We start from the raw sequence: 12548 nt of genomic DNA, 5'->3' as shown, positions 1-12548 counted from the left end.
CCTCGGTGAATCCCCAAAACCCCTCCGAGAATCCCCCCGAAATTCCCAAAAATTTAAAAATAAAAAATTCCCCCATAATATCCCCAAAAATTTTCAAAAGCTTCCCCACAAAATCCCCAAAAATCCCCCAAAAAATCCCCCCGAAATTCCCAAAAAATTAAAAATAAAAAATTCCCCATAATATCCCCAAAAAATTCCCAAAAACTTCCCCACAAAATCCCCAAAAAGTCCCCAAAATATCCCCCCAAAAATCCCCCAAAATATCCCCCCAAAATTACCAAAAATTTCCCAAAAAAATCTTAAAAAAATCCCCCCAAAAATTCCTTTCAAAATCCCGAAAATCCCTTTAAAAATCCCCCCAAAATTTTTTTAAAGATTCCTTTAAAACTTCACCCCAAAATTCCCCAAAAAGTTGCCAAAAAATTCTCGAAAAGCTCCCCCCAAAAAATCTTCGAAATCCCCCAAAAATTCCTTTAAAAATAATTTTAAAAATCTCTCAAAAAAACCCAAAAATTCCAAAAAAAAATCCCCCAAAAATTCCTTTAAAAAGAATTTTAAAAATCTCTCAAAAAACCCCAAAAATTTAAAAAAAAAATCCCCCAAAAATTCCTTTAAAAACCAAAATTCCCCCCAAAATTTCCAAAATCCCCAAAAATCTTCAAAAGCCCCCAAAAAATCCCCGAAATTCCCGCCAAAATCCGGCCCCAAATCTCCAAGTTTTGCCCCCAAATTTTTCCCTCTCTTTGGGGAGGGGGCGGGGCCGGAAGAAGGGGCGGGGTTTAAGGGAAAGGGGCGTGGTTTGGAGGGAAGGGGCGTGGCCTGAGCCACATCCGGCCCCGCCCAGGAGGAGCCGGAGGAGCTGAAATGGTGAGGGGGGAAATGGGGGAAAAAACCCAAAATTGGGGAAAATTGGGGAATTTTGGGGGAAATTGGGCAGAATTTGGGGGATTTGGGGATTTTTGGGGGGATTTTGGGGGAAAATTTGGGGAAATTTTGGGATTTTTGGGGGGGAAATTGGAGATTTTTGGGAGAATTTGGGGGAAAATTTGGGATTTTCTGGAGAATTTGGGGGGAAAATTGGGGAATTTTGGGGAAATTGGGGAGAATTTGGGGGATTTGGGGATTTTTCGGGGGAGTTTGGGGGGAATTTGGGGGGGAAATTGTGGAATTTTGGGAGATTTGGGGTAAATTGGGGAGAATTTGGGGAATTCCGGGATTTTTCGGGGGATTTGGGGGAAAATTTGGGGAAATTTTGGGATTTTTGGGGAAATTTGGGGGGAAAATTGGGGAATTTTGGGGAAATTGGAGATTTTTGGGAGAATTTGGGGAAATTTTGGGGAGATTTGGGGGAAATTTTGGGATTTTTGGGGGGATTTGGGAAACTCTGGGGGAGTTTTCGGAGATTTTGGGGAATTTGGGAAGAATTTGGGGAGTTTTGGGGGATTTTAGGGAGATTTTGGGGGGATTTGGAGAAATTTGGGTAAATTTGGGGAGAATTTGGGGTTTTGGGTCAATTTTGGGTCATTTTGGGTCCATTTTGGGACATTTTGGGTCATTTTGGGCCAATTTTGGGTCATTTTGGGTCATTTTGGGCCAATTTTGGGCCAATTTGGGTAAATTTTGGGTCAATTTTGGGTCATTTTGGGCCAATTTGGGTCATTTTGGGCCAATTTGAGACAATTTTGGGTCATTTTGGGACAATTTTGGGTCATTTTGGGACATTTTGGGTCCATTTTGGGTCATTTTGAGTCAAATTTGGGTCATTTTGGGCCAATTTGGGTCATTTTGGGCCAATTTGAGACAATTTCGGGTCATTTTGGGACAATTTTGGGTCATTTTGGGCCATTTTGGGTCATTTTGGGTCAATTTTGGGTCATTTTGGGTCAATTTTGGGACATTTTGGGTCATTTTGGGTCATTTTGGGACATTTTGGGTCATTTTGGGTCATTTTGGGTCAATTTTGGGTCAATTTGGGTCATTTTGGGTCATTTTGGGTCATTTTGGGTCAATTTTGGGGAAATTTTGGGTCATTTTGGGTCAATTTTGGGGAAATTTTGGGTCAATTTTGGGTCATTTTTGGTCATTTTTGGTCATTTTGGGCCATTTTGGGCCAATTTGAGACAATTTTGGGTCAATTTTGGGACATTTTGGGTCATTTTGGGTCAATTTTGGGACATTTTGGGGACTTTTTTTGGCGGCCGGGGTGGCCCCTCCCCCTCCCCCCCCCCGTTGTCACCTCCCCTCCCCCCCTTCCTGTGTCACCCCCAAATTGTCCCCGAGGTGGCCCCGCCCCTCCCCCACCCCGGCCACATCCTCTGCACGGGGGGGGGAGGGGCAAAAAAAGGACCCAAAATGGCCCAAAATGACCAAAAATGGCCAAAAATGACAAAAAATGACAAAAATGACAAAAAATGGCCCAAAATTGCCTGAAATGGCCCCAAAATGACCCAAAATTGTCCCCAAATGGCCCAAAATTGACCCCAAATGTCCCCAAACTGTCCCCAAATCCCCCTGAAATGTCCCCTAAAATGTCCCCAAATGTCCCCTAAATGTCCCCAAATCCCCCAAAATGACCCAAAATTGTCTCCAAATACCCAAAAATGTCCCCAAATGTCCCCAAAATGTCCCCAAATCCCCTGAAATGTCCCCGAAATCGCCCCAAATGTTCCCAAATGTCCCCTAAATGTCCCCAAATCCCCAAAAAGTCCCCAAATCCCCTTAAAATGACCCAAAATGTCCCCAAATGTCCCCAAAATGTCCCCAAATGTCCCCAAATGTCCCCTAAATCCCCCTAAAATGTCCCGGAATGTCCCCAAACTGTCCCCAAAATCCCCTGAAATGTCCCCAAATCCCCCAAACTGTCCCCAAATCCCCCTGAAATGTCCCCAAATGTCCCCAAACTGTCCCCAAATCCCCAAAAATGTCCCCAGATTGACTCAAAATGTCCCCAAATCCCCCTAAAACCTCCCCTATATGTCCCCAAATCCCCCAAAATGTCCCCAGATGTCCCTAAATGTCCCCAAACTGTCCCCAAATCCCCAAAAATGTCCCCAAATTGACTCAAAATGTCCCCAAATCCCCCTGAAATGTCCCCAAATGTCCCCAAATCCCCCAAAATGTCCCCAAAATGATCCAAAATGTCCCCAACTCTCCCCAAATCCCCCAAAAATGTCCCCAAATGTCCCCAAATGTCCCCAAAATGTCCCCAAATCCCCCTGAAATGTCCCCAAACCCCCCAGAACTGTCCCCAAATCCCCCCGAACTGTCCCCAAACCCCCCAGAACTGTCCCCAAATCCCCCTAAATGTCCCCAAACCCCCCAGAAATGTTCCCAAATCCCCCAGAAATGTCCCCAAACCCCCCAGAAATGTCCCCAAACCCCCCAGAACTGTCCCCAAACTGTCCCCAAACCCCCCAAATGTCCCCGAACTGTCCCCAACCTGTCCCCACCTGTCCCCGCAGGTGTGGCCGCTGGTGCTGGCGCTGCTGGCCGTCCCCGCCGTCCCCTCCCCCGCCGGGTGCCGCCGTGCCCGCGGTGCCCCCTGTGCCCGCGCCCGCCCCGCCCCCGCCCTGGCCGCGCTCGGCCGCGGCTTCGACGTCACCACCATGGAGATGGCGGCCGGGAGGGTCCTGGAGCTCGGGGACACCTGGGGACACACCTGGGGGGACACCTGGGGGGGTGGGGACAGCGGGGACAGCGGTGACAGTGGTGACAATGATGGTCCTGGTGGCCCTGGTGGCACCTGGAGTGGCCCTGGTGGCCCTGGAGGTGACAATGGTGGCCCTGGTGGCACCTGGGACACCTGGCAGGATGGTGACAGCGGTGACAGTGGTGACAGTGGTGGCCCTGGTGGCACCTGGGACACCTGGCAGGATGGTGACAGTGGTGACAATGATGGCCCTGGTGGCCCCAGGAATGGCCCTGGTGGCCCTGGAGGTGACAACGGTGACAACGGTGGCACCTGGGACACCTGGGGGGATGGGAACCATGGTGGCCCTGGTGGCATCCGGGGTCACCATGGTGGCCCTGGAGGTGACAGTGGTGACAATGCTGACCCCAAGGCTGTCCCCAAGGCTGTCCCTGGTGTCCCTGGTGGCCCTGGAGGTGACAAAGCTGTCCCCAAGGGTGTCCCCCGTGTCCCCAAGGGTGTCCCCAGAGGTGTCCCTGGTGGCCCTGGTGGCCCTGGAGGTGACAGGGCTGTCCCCAAGGGTGTCCCCCGCTGTGTCCTGTGCCCCGACGCCCTCCGCCCGGGGTCCCCCCGCCGAGTCCCCGCCCACCTGGGTGGGTGGAGCTCCGGCCGCCGCTGCCACCGCCAATCGCGCGTGGCCGTGGGGGCGGGGGCGGTGGGCGCGGCCGTGACGTCATCGGTGACGCGGGGGTGGAGCTTCGGGCTGGGCTGGGGGCGGGGCCAGGCGGGCGTGGTGGGGGCGGGGTCGCAGTCCAGGGTGGCCCAGGAGGGGCTGAGGTGGCAGCGGCAGGACAGGAGCGCGCTCACCTGGCAGGAGATCACCTGTGTGTTCTATTGGTGAGTGACTGAGCCTTCATCCTCATCATCTTCATCATCATCCTCTTCTTCATCCTCCTCTTCATCTTCATCTTCATCTTCATCCTGGGGGCGGGGCTCTGGGCTGGGGGCGGGGCAGGACAGGAGCGCGCTCACCTGGCAGGAGATCACCTGTGTGTTCTACTGGTGAGTGACTGAGCCTTCATCATCCTCATCATCATCATCCTCTTCTTCATCTTCATCTTCATCTTCATCTTCATCTTCATCCTGGGGGCGGGGCTCTGGGCTGGGGGCGGGGCTGGGGGCGGGGCAGGACCGGAGCGCGCTCACCTGGCAGGAGATCACCTGCGTGTTCTATTGGTGAGTCATGGCCTTCATCATCATCTTCATCATCATCCTCATCTTCATCTTCATCTTCATCTTCATCCTGGGGGGCGGGGCTCTGGGCTGGGGGCAGGGCAGGACAGGAGCGCGCTCACCTGGCAGGAGATCACCTGTGTGTTCTACTGGTGAGTGACCTTCATCCTCATCATCATCATCTTCATCTTCATCATCCTCATCTTCATCCTCATCTTCATCCTGGGGGCGGGGCTCTGGGCTGGGGGCGGGGCTGGGGGCGGGGCAGGACAGGAGCGCGCTCACCTGGCAGGAGATCACCTGTGTGTTCTACTGGTGAGTGACCTTCATCCTCATCATCATCATCCTCATCTTCATCTTCATCTTCATCATCTTCATCCTCATCTTCACCCTGGGGGCGGGGCTCTGGGCGGGGGGCGGGGCAGGACCGGAGCGCGCTCACCTGGCAGGAGATCACCTGTGTGTTCTATTGGTGAGTGACCTTCATCATCTTCATCATCCTCATCATCATCCTCTTCTTCATCTTCATCCTGATCTTCTTCATCTTCATCTTCATCCTGGGGGCGGGGCTCTGGGCTGGGGGCGGGGCAGGACAGGAGCGCGCTCACCTGGCAGGAGATCACCTGTGTGTTCTACTGGTGAGTGACTGAGCCTTCATCCTCATCATCATCATCTTCATCCTCTTCTTCATCTTCATCCTGGGGGCGGGGCTCTGGGCTGGGGGCGGGGCTGGGGGCGGGGCAGGACAGGAGCGCGCTCACCTGGCAGGAGATCACCTGCGTGTTCTACTGGTGAGTCATGGCCTTCATCCTCATCATCATCATCTTCATCATCTTCATCTTCATCTTCATCCTCATCTTCATCTTCATCCTGGGGGGCGGGGCTCTGGGCTGGGGGCGGGGCTGGGGGCGGGGCAGGACACCCAAACTGACCCCTCCCAAACTGACCCCTCCCCAAACTGACCCCTCCCCCAAACTGACCACACCCAAACTGACCCCTCCCAAACTGACCACACCCAAACTGACCACACCCAAACTGACCCCTCCCCCAAAGTGACCCCTCCCCAAACTGACCACACCCAAACTGACCGCACCCAAACTGACCACACCCAAACTGACCCCTCCCCAAACTGACCACACCCAAACTGACCGCACCCAAACTGACCACACCCAAAGTGACCACACCCAAACTGACCACACCCAAAGTGACCACACCCAAACTGACCCCTCCCAAACTGACCACACCCAAACTGACCCCTCCCAAACTGACCCCTCCCCCAAACTGACCCCTCCCCAAACTGACCCCTCCCAAACTGACCACACCCAACCTGACCACACCCAAACTGACCCCTCCCCCAAACTGACCACACCCAAACTAACCCCTCCCAAACTGACCCCACTCCCATACTGACCACACCCAAACTGACCACACCCAAACTGACCCCTCCCCAAACTGACCACACCCAAACTGACCACACCCAAACTGACCACACCCAAACTGACCACACCCAAACTGACCCCTCCCAAACTGACCACACCCAAACTGACCACACCCAAAGTGACCCCTCCCTCAAACTGACCACACCCAAACTGACCACACCCAAACTGACCCCTCCCCCAAACTGACCCCTCCCAAACTGACCCCTCCCCCACACTGACCCCTCTCCCCCCCCCCCCAGGACCTGGCTGGACCCCACCTCGGCCCGCCCCTCCCCCTCCTTCCTCCGCGCCGTCCGGGCGCTGCCGCCGCGCTTCTCCCCGGCCACGGCGGCGGCCTACGCCGAGCTGCTGTCCGCCTGGGGCACGCACGCCGTGCGCTCGGCGCGCCTGGGCGGCCGGCTGCGCTCGCTGAGCGCCCTGCGCCTCTGCCGCGCCGCCATGGCCGGCCTGGGCGCGGCCACGGGGACCGGGGACGGTGACAGGGACCCCAGAGTGACCCGGGACAGTGACCAGGGACCCCAGAGTGAGCGGGGACAGAGTGACCAGGGACCCCAGAGTGAGCGGGGACAGTGACCAGGGACCCCAGAGTGACCCGGGACAGAGTGACCAGTGACAGTGACCAGGGACCCCAGAGTGACCCAGGACCCCAGAGTGACCAGTGACAGTGACCAGTGACACAGTGACCAGTGCCCCCAGAGTGACCGGGGACACAGTGACCAGTGTCCCCAGAGTGACCTGTGACAGTGACCAGTGCCAGTGACCAGTGACAGTGACCAGTGCCAGAGTGACCGGTGCCAGAGTGACCAGTGGCCACAGAGTGACCAGTGCCAGAGTGACCTGTGACACAGTGACCACTGGCCACACAGTGACCAGTGCCAGTGACCAGTGCCAGTGACCAGTGACAGAGTGACCAGTGTCCCCAGAGTGACCAGTACCCCCAAACTGACCACACCCAAAGTGACCCCTTCCCCAAACTGACCACTCCCAAACTGACCCCTCCCCCAAACTGACCACACCCAAAGTGACCCCTCCCCAAACTGACCACACCCAAACTGACCCCTCCCCCACACTGACCCCTCTCCCCTCCCCCCCAGGACCTGGCTGGACCCCACCTCGGCCCGCCCCTCCCCCTCCTTCCTCCGCGCCGTCCGGGCGCTGCCGCCGCGCTTCTCCCCGGCCACGGCGGCGGCCTACGCCGAGCTGCTGTCCGCCTGGGGCACGCACGCCGTGCGCTCGGCGCGCCTGGGCGGCCGGCTGCGCTCGCTGAGCGCCCTGCGCCTCTGCCGCGCCGCCATGGCCGGCCTGGGCGCGGCCACGGGGACCGGGGACAGTGACAGGGACCCCGGAGTGAGCGGGGACAGTGACCAGGGACCCCAGAGTGACCCGGGACAGTGACCGGGGACCCCAGAGTGAGCAGTGACCCCAGAGTGAGCAGTGACACAGTGACCAGTGACACAGGGACCGGGGACAGTGACCAGGGACCTGTGACACAGTGACCAGTGACAGTGACCAGTGACACAGTGACCTGTGACACAGTGACCAGTGACCCCAGAGTGACCAGTGACCCCAGACTGACCAGTGACAGTGACCAGTGACCCCAGAGTGACCCGGGACAGAGTGACCCGTGACCCCAGAGTGACCGGGGACACAGTGACCAGTGACACAGTGACCAGTGACAGAGTGACCAGTGCCTCCAAAGTGACCAGTGACAGAGTGACCAATGCCAGAGTGACCGGGGACACAGTGACCAGTGACAGAGTGACCAGTGACCCCAGAGTGACCGGGGACAGTGACCCGGGACCCCAGAGTGACCCGGGACCCCAGAGTGACCAGTGACACAGTGACCAGTGACCCCAGAGTGACCCGGGACAGTGACCAGTGACAGTGACCAGTGACAGTGACCCGGGACACAGTGACCAGTGACAGAGTGACAAGTGCCCCCAGAGTGACTGCTGCCAGAGTGACCAGTGCGTGACAGTGACACAGTGACCAGTGACAGTGACCCGTGACCCCAGAGTGACCAGTGACACAGTGACCAGGGACCCCAGAGTGACCCGTGACCCCAGAGTGACCAGTGCCCCCAAACTGACCACACCCAAACTGACCACACCCCCAAACTGACCACACCCAAACTGACCCCTCCCCCAAACTGACCACACCCAAACTGACCCCTCCCCCAAACTGACCCCTCCCCCAAACTGACCCCTCCCAAACTGACCCCTCCCCCAAACTGACCCCTCCCCCAAACTGACCCCTCCCCCAAACTGACCCCTCCCCCAAACTGACCACACCCAAACTGACCACACCCAAACTGACCCCTCCCCCAAACTGACCACACCCAAACTGACCCCTCCCCCAAACTGACCCCTCCCCCAAACTGACCCCTCCCAAACTGACCCCTCCCCCAAACTGACCACACCCAAACTGACCCCTCCCCCAAACTGACCCCTCCCAAACTGACCACACCCCAAACTGACCACACCCAAACTGACCACACCCAAACTGACCCCTCCCCCAAACTGACCCCTCCCAAACTGACCCCTCCCCCAAACTGACCACACCCAAACTGACCCCTCCCCACACTGACCACACCCAAACTGACCCCTCCCAAACTGACCACACCCAAACTGACCCCTCCCCAAAGTGACCACACCCAAACTGACCACACCCAAACTGACCACACCCAAACTGACCACACCCAAACTGACCCCTCCCAAACTGACCACACCCCAAGCTGACCACACCCAAACTGACCCCTCCCCCAAACTGACCCCTCCCAAACTGACCCCTCCCCCAAACTGACCACACCCAAACTGACCCCTCCCCCAAACTGACCCCTCCCAAACTGACCACACCCCAAACTGACCACACCCAAACTGACCCCTCCCCCAAACTGACCCCTCCCCCACACTGACCCCTCCCCCAAACTGACCCCTCCCAAACTGACCACACCCCAAAGTGACCACACCCAAAGTGACCCCTCCCCAAACTGACCCCTCCCCCACACTGACCCCTCTCCCCTCCCCCCCAGGACCTGGCTGGACCCCACCTCGGCCCGCCCCTCCCCCTCCTTCCTCCGCGCCGTCCGGGCGCTGCCGCCGCGCTTCTCCCCGGCCACGGCGGCGGCCTACGCCGAGCTGCTGTCCGCCTGGGGCACGCACGCCGTGCGCTCGGCGCGCCTGGGCGGCCGGCTGCGCTCGCTGAGCGCCCTGCGCCTCTGCCGCGCCGCCATGGCCGGCCTGGGCGCCCAGGAGGCCTCGGACTGCCTGCGGGCCGAGCTCAGCTTCGGGGCGGGCGGCGCGGCCGCGGGGGCCTGCCGGAGGGCCCGGGCGGGCACCGAGGGCAACGCCAGCTTCGCCGAGTTCTTCGGGCAGCGGCTGCAGGAGGTGGATGGGGGCACGGAGCGGGACGGGGACCTGGCCTTCGGGCGGCCGGAGGGCTTCTCGCGGTGGCTGCGCAGCGTGCCCGAGGCGCCGGCCCTGGTGCAGGCCGAGCTGTGGCCGCTGCACGCCCTGCTGCCCCGGGGGGAGCCCCGCCGGGCCGGCCTGAGGGCGGCCGTGCGCAGCTACGTGGCGGCCAAGGCGCTGAGGGTGAACTGCAGCTGCGGGGGGAGCGGTCAGTGGGGGGAGGGGGGGGGGGGGGGGGAGGGGGGTGGGGAGTGGGATGGGGTCAGTAGGGTGGGGAGGGGTCAGTGGGGTGGGGTGGGGGCAGTGGGGAGTGGGGAGGGGTCAGTGGGGTGGGGAGTGGGGAGGGGGCAGTGGGGAGTGGGGAGGGGTCAGTGGGGTGGGGAGTGGGGAGGGGGCAGTGGGGAGTGGGGAGGGGTCAGTGCGGTGGGGAGGGGGCAGTGGGGGTGGGGTCAGTGGGGGGGGCAGTGGGGAGTGGGGTGGGGTCAGGGGAGTGGGGAGTGGGGAGTGGGGTGGGGAGGGGGCAGTGGGGGGGGAGGGGTCAGTGGGGAGTGGGGAGGGGGCAGTGGGGTGGGGAGGGGTCATTGGGGTGGGGAGGGGGCAGTGGGGTGGGGTCAGTGGGGTGGGGTCAGTGGGGAGGGGTCAGTGGGGTGGGGTCAGTGGGGAGGGGTCAGTGGGGGGGGGAGGGGGCAGTGGGGGGTGGGGAGGGGGCAGTGGGGTGGGGAGGGGGAGTGGGGAGGGGAGGGGACAGTGGGGTGGGGAGGGGGAGTGGGGAGGGGGCAGTGGGGGGGGGTGGGGTCAGTGGGGTGGGGAGGGGTCAGCGGGGTGGGGAGTGGGCAGTGGGGTGGGGAGGGGTCACTGGGGTGGTCAGTGGGGTGGGGAGGGGTCAGTGGGGAGGGGTCAGTGCATTGTGGTCACCCCAGTGACCCCTGCCCCCCCTCTGCCCTTTCCCAGGTGCCCCCCATGCCGCCCACCCCTGCCACTGCCCCTGCTCCCCCACGCCCCTCCCGCTGGGCGGCTCCCCGTGCTGCCCCGCCCACCGCGGCCTGGCTCACCTGTCCGTGCAGGTGCTGGGGGGGCGGGGCTGGCGCGGCGACCCCCTGAGCCCCACGGACGCCTACGTGCGCGTGTCCATCTCGGGCCGGCGGGCGCGCACGGCCACGGCCTGGAACACCGAGCGCCCGCGCTGGGGGCAGCGCCTGGACCTGGGCCAGGTGTGGCTCCGCCCCGGCGCGCACCTGGAGCTGCAGGTGTGGGACGAGGACCACGGCTGGGACGACGACCTGCTGGGCAGCTGCCGCTGCGCCGTGGCCGCCGGGCGGTGGCCGCGCAGGTCGTGCTTCGCCGGCGGCGGGCGCCTCGACTTCGGCGTGACCGCCAGGTGCGGCCCCGCCCTGGGCGGGGCGCTGTGCCACGACTACCTGCCGGCCGCGCCCGAGGGCGGGGCAGGGCTGGTGGGCGGGGCCAGCTGGCCGCCCGAGGGAGGGGATTGGGCCAGGTTTGGGGGGGAGGAGGAGGAGGAGGAGGAGGAGGAGGAGGAGGAGGAGGAGGGGGTGGGGTGGGTGCAGAGGTTCTGGGAGGTTCCGGAAGGTTCCGGGAGGGGGGGGAGGGGAGAAAATGAGGAATTTGAGCCAAATTTGGGGGGTGAAAAAGGCAAAAACGCCGAATTTGGGGCAAATTTTGGGGCTGAAAAAGGCAAAAATGCCGAATTTCAGCAAAATTTTGGGGCTGAAAAAGGCAAAAATGTCGAATTTGGGGCAAATTTGGGGGGTGAAAAAGCCAAAAATGCCGAATTTGAGGAGAATTTTGGGGCCAAAAATGCCGAATTTGGGCCGTTTTGGGCAGGTCCCAGGGATGACCCCAAAAAGCCCAAACCTGACTCAAATTTGGGGGGTGAAAAAGCCAAAAATGCCAAATTTGGGGCAAATTTGGAGGGTGAAAAAGGCAAAAAAGCCGAATTTCAGCAAAATTTGGGGGGGTGAAAAAGCCAAAAATGCCAAATTTGGGCCGTTTTGGGCAGGTCCCAGGGATGACCCCAAAAAGCCCAAATCTGACCCAAATTTGGGGGGTGAAAAAGCCAAAAATGCCAAATCTGAGCAAAATTTCAGGGCTGAAAAAGCCAAAAATGCCGAATTTCATCAAAATTTGGTGGATGAAAACCCCAAAAATGCCGAATTTGAGGAGAATTTTGGGGCCAAAAATGCCAAATTTGGGCCGTTTTGGGAAGGCCCGAAAAAGGGATTTTGGAAGAACGCCAAAAACCCCAAATCTGACCCAAATTTGGGCTCTCGGGAAGGACCAGAGGGGGCCCAGTTTGGCCCAGTTTGGCCCCAGTTTGGTGATGAAGATGACGGTGAAGACGAAGGCCCCAAAACCCCCAAATTTGGCCCCAAATTTGGCCAATTTTGGGAGCTCCCGGAAGGCGCCCGGAAGGTTTTTTGGGACAGCCCCAAAAACCCCGAATCTGACCCAATTTGGGGCTCTCCGAGACGCCCCGAGCCCGCCCAGTTTGGCCCAGTTTGGCCCCAGTTGGGTGAGGATGAGGAGGGCGAGGAGGAAGAAATCAGCGACGCCGAATTTCAGCGACTTTGGGACCTTTCCGAAAACGACCCAAAAAGCCCCGAATTCGACCCAATCTGGGGCTCCCAGGAAGGACAAAACCCCTCCCAGTTTGGCCCAGTTTGGCCCCAGTTCGGTGAGGAAGAGGAAGATGAAGATGATGATTAGGATGAAGGCTCCAAAATCCCCGAATTTGGCCAATTTTGGGAGGTCCCAGAAAGTCCCAAAAATCCCCAAATTTGACCCAAATTTGGCCTTTTTAAAGCCCCAAAATCTCCCAGTTTG

The 12548-nt window shown here is 59.3% G+C and overlaps 2 protein-coding genes across 4 annotated transcripts; both read left to right on the top strand.

Annotated features, from left to right (window-relative positions):
- The first annotated feature begins 109 nt into the window (after window positions 1–109).
- Window positions 110–8396, top strand: LOC132322877 (collagen alpha-1(II) chain-like). Of its 3 annotated transcripts, none has more exons than XM_059837621.1 (4): window positions 110–867; window positions 3462–3768; window positions 3937–4525; window positions 6540–8396. In XM_059837621.1, exons 1-4 carry the CDS (start codon window positions 865–867, stop codon window positions 6871–6873), a joined length of 1233 nt encoding a protein of 410 aa, XP_059693604.1. In that variant the 5' UTR covers window positions 110–864; the 3' UTR covers window positions 6874–8396. The 3 variants fall into 3 exon arrangements, with proteins under 3 accessions (XP_059693604.1, XP_059693603.1, XP_059693602.1); XM_059837620.1 differs by having other exon boundaries at window positions 3462–3906; window positions 6540–8393; XM_059837619.1 differs by having other exon boundaries at window positions 3462–4525; window positions 6540–8156.
- Window positions 8397–9293: 897 nt separating this feature from the next.
- LOC132322880 (perforin-1-like) lies at window positions 9294–11236 on the top strand (the record flags this gene model as incomplete). Its single annotated transcript, XM_059837625.1, has 2 exons — window positions 9294–9915; window positions 10659–11236. Coding segments are annotated over 2 exons (1200 nt in total), but the record flags the coding sequence as incomplete, so codon positions are not given.
- Between the last annotated feature and the right edge of the window lie 1312 nt (window positions 11237–12548).

The sequence above is a fragment of the Haemorhous mexicanus genome, unplaced genomic scaffold (assembly GCF_027477595.1).
Source record: "Haemorhous mexicanus isolate bHaeMex1 unplaced genomic scaffold, bHaeMex1.pri scaffold_184_ctg1, whole genome shotgun sequence".
Lineage (NCBI taxonomy): Eukaryota > Metazoa > Chordata > Aves > Passeriformes > Fringillidae > Haemorhous > Haemorhous mexicanus.
This window is presented reverse-complemented; position numbering and strand designations above follow the sequence as displayed.

Coding starts and splice junctions, on each gene's coding strand:
- LOC132322877 (XM_059837619.1), top strand. Junction 4,526..6,539: donor ATCACCTGTGTGTTCTATTG/GTGAGTGACTGA, acceptor CCCCCCCCCCAG/GACCTGGCTGGACCCCACCT.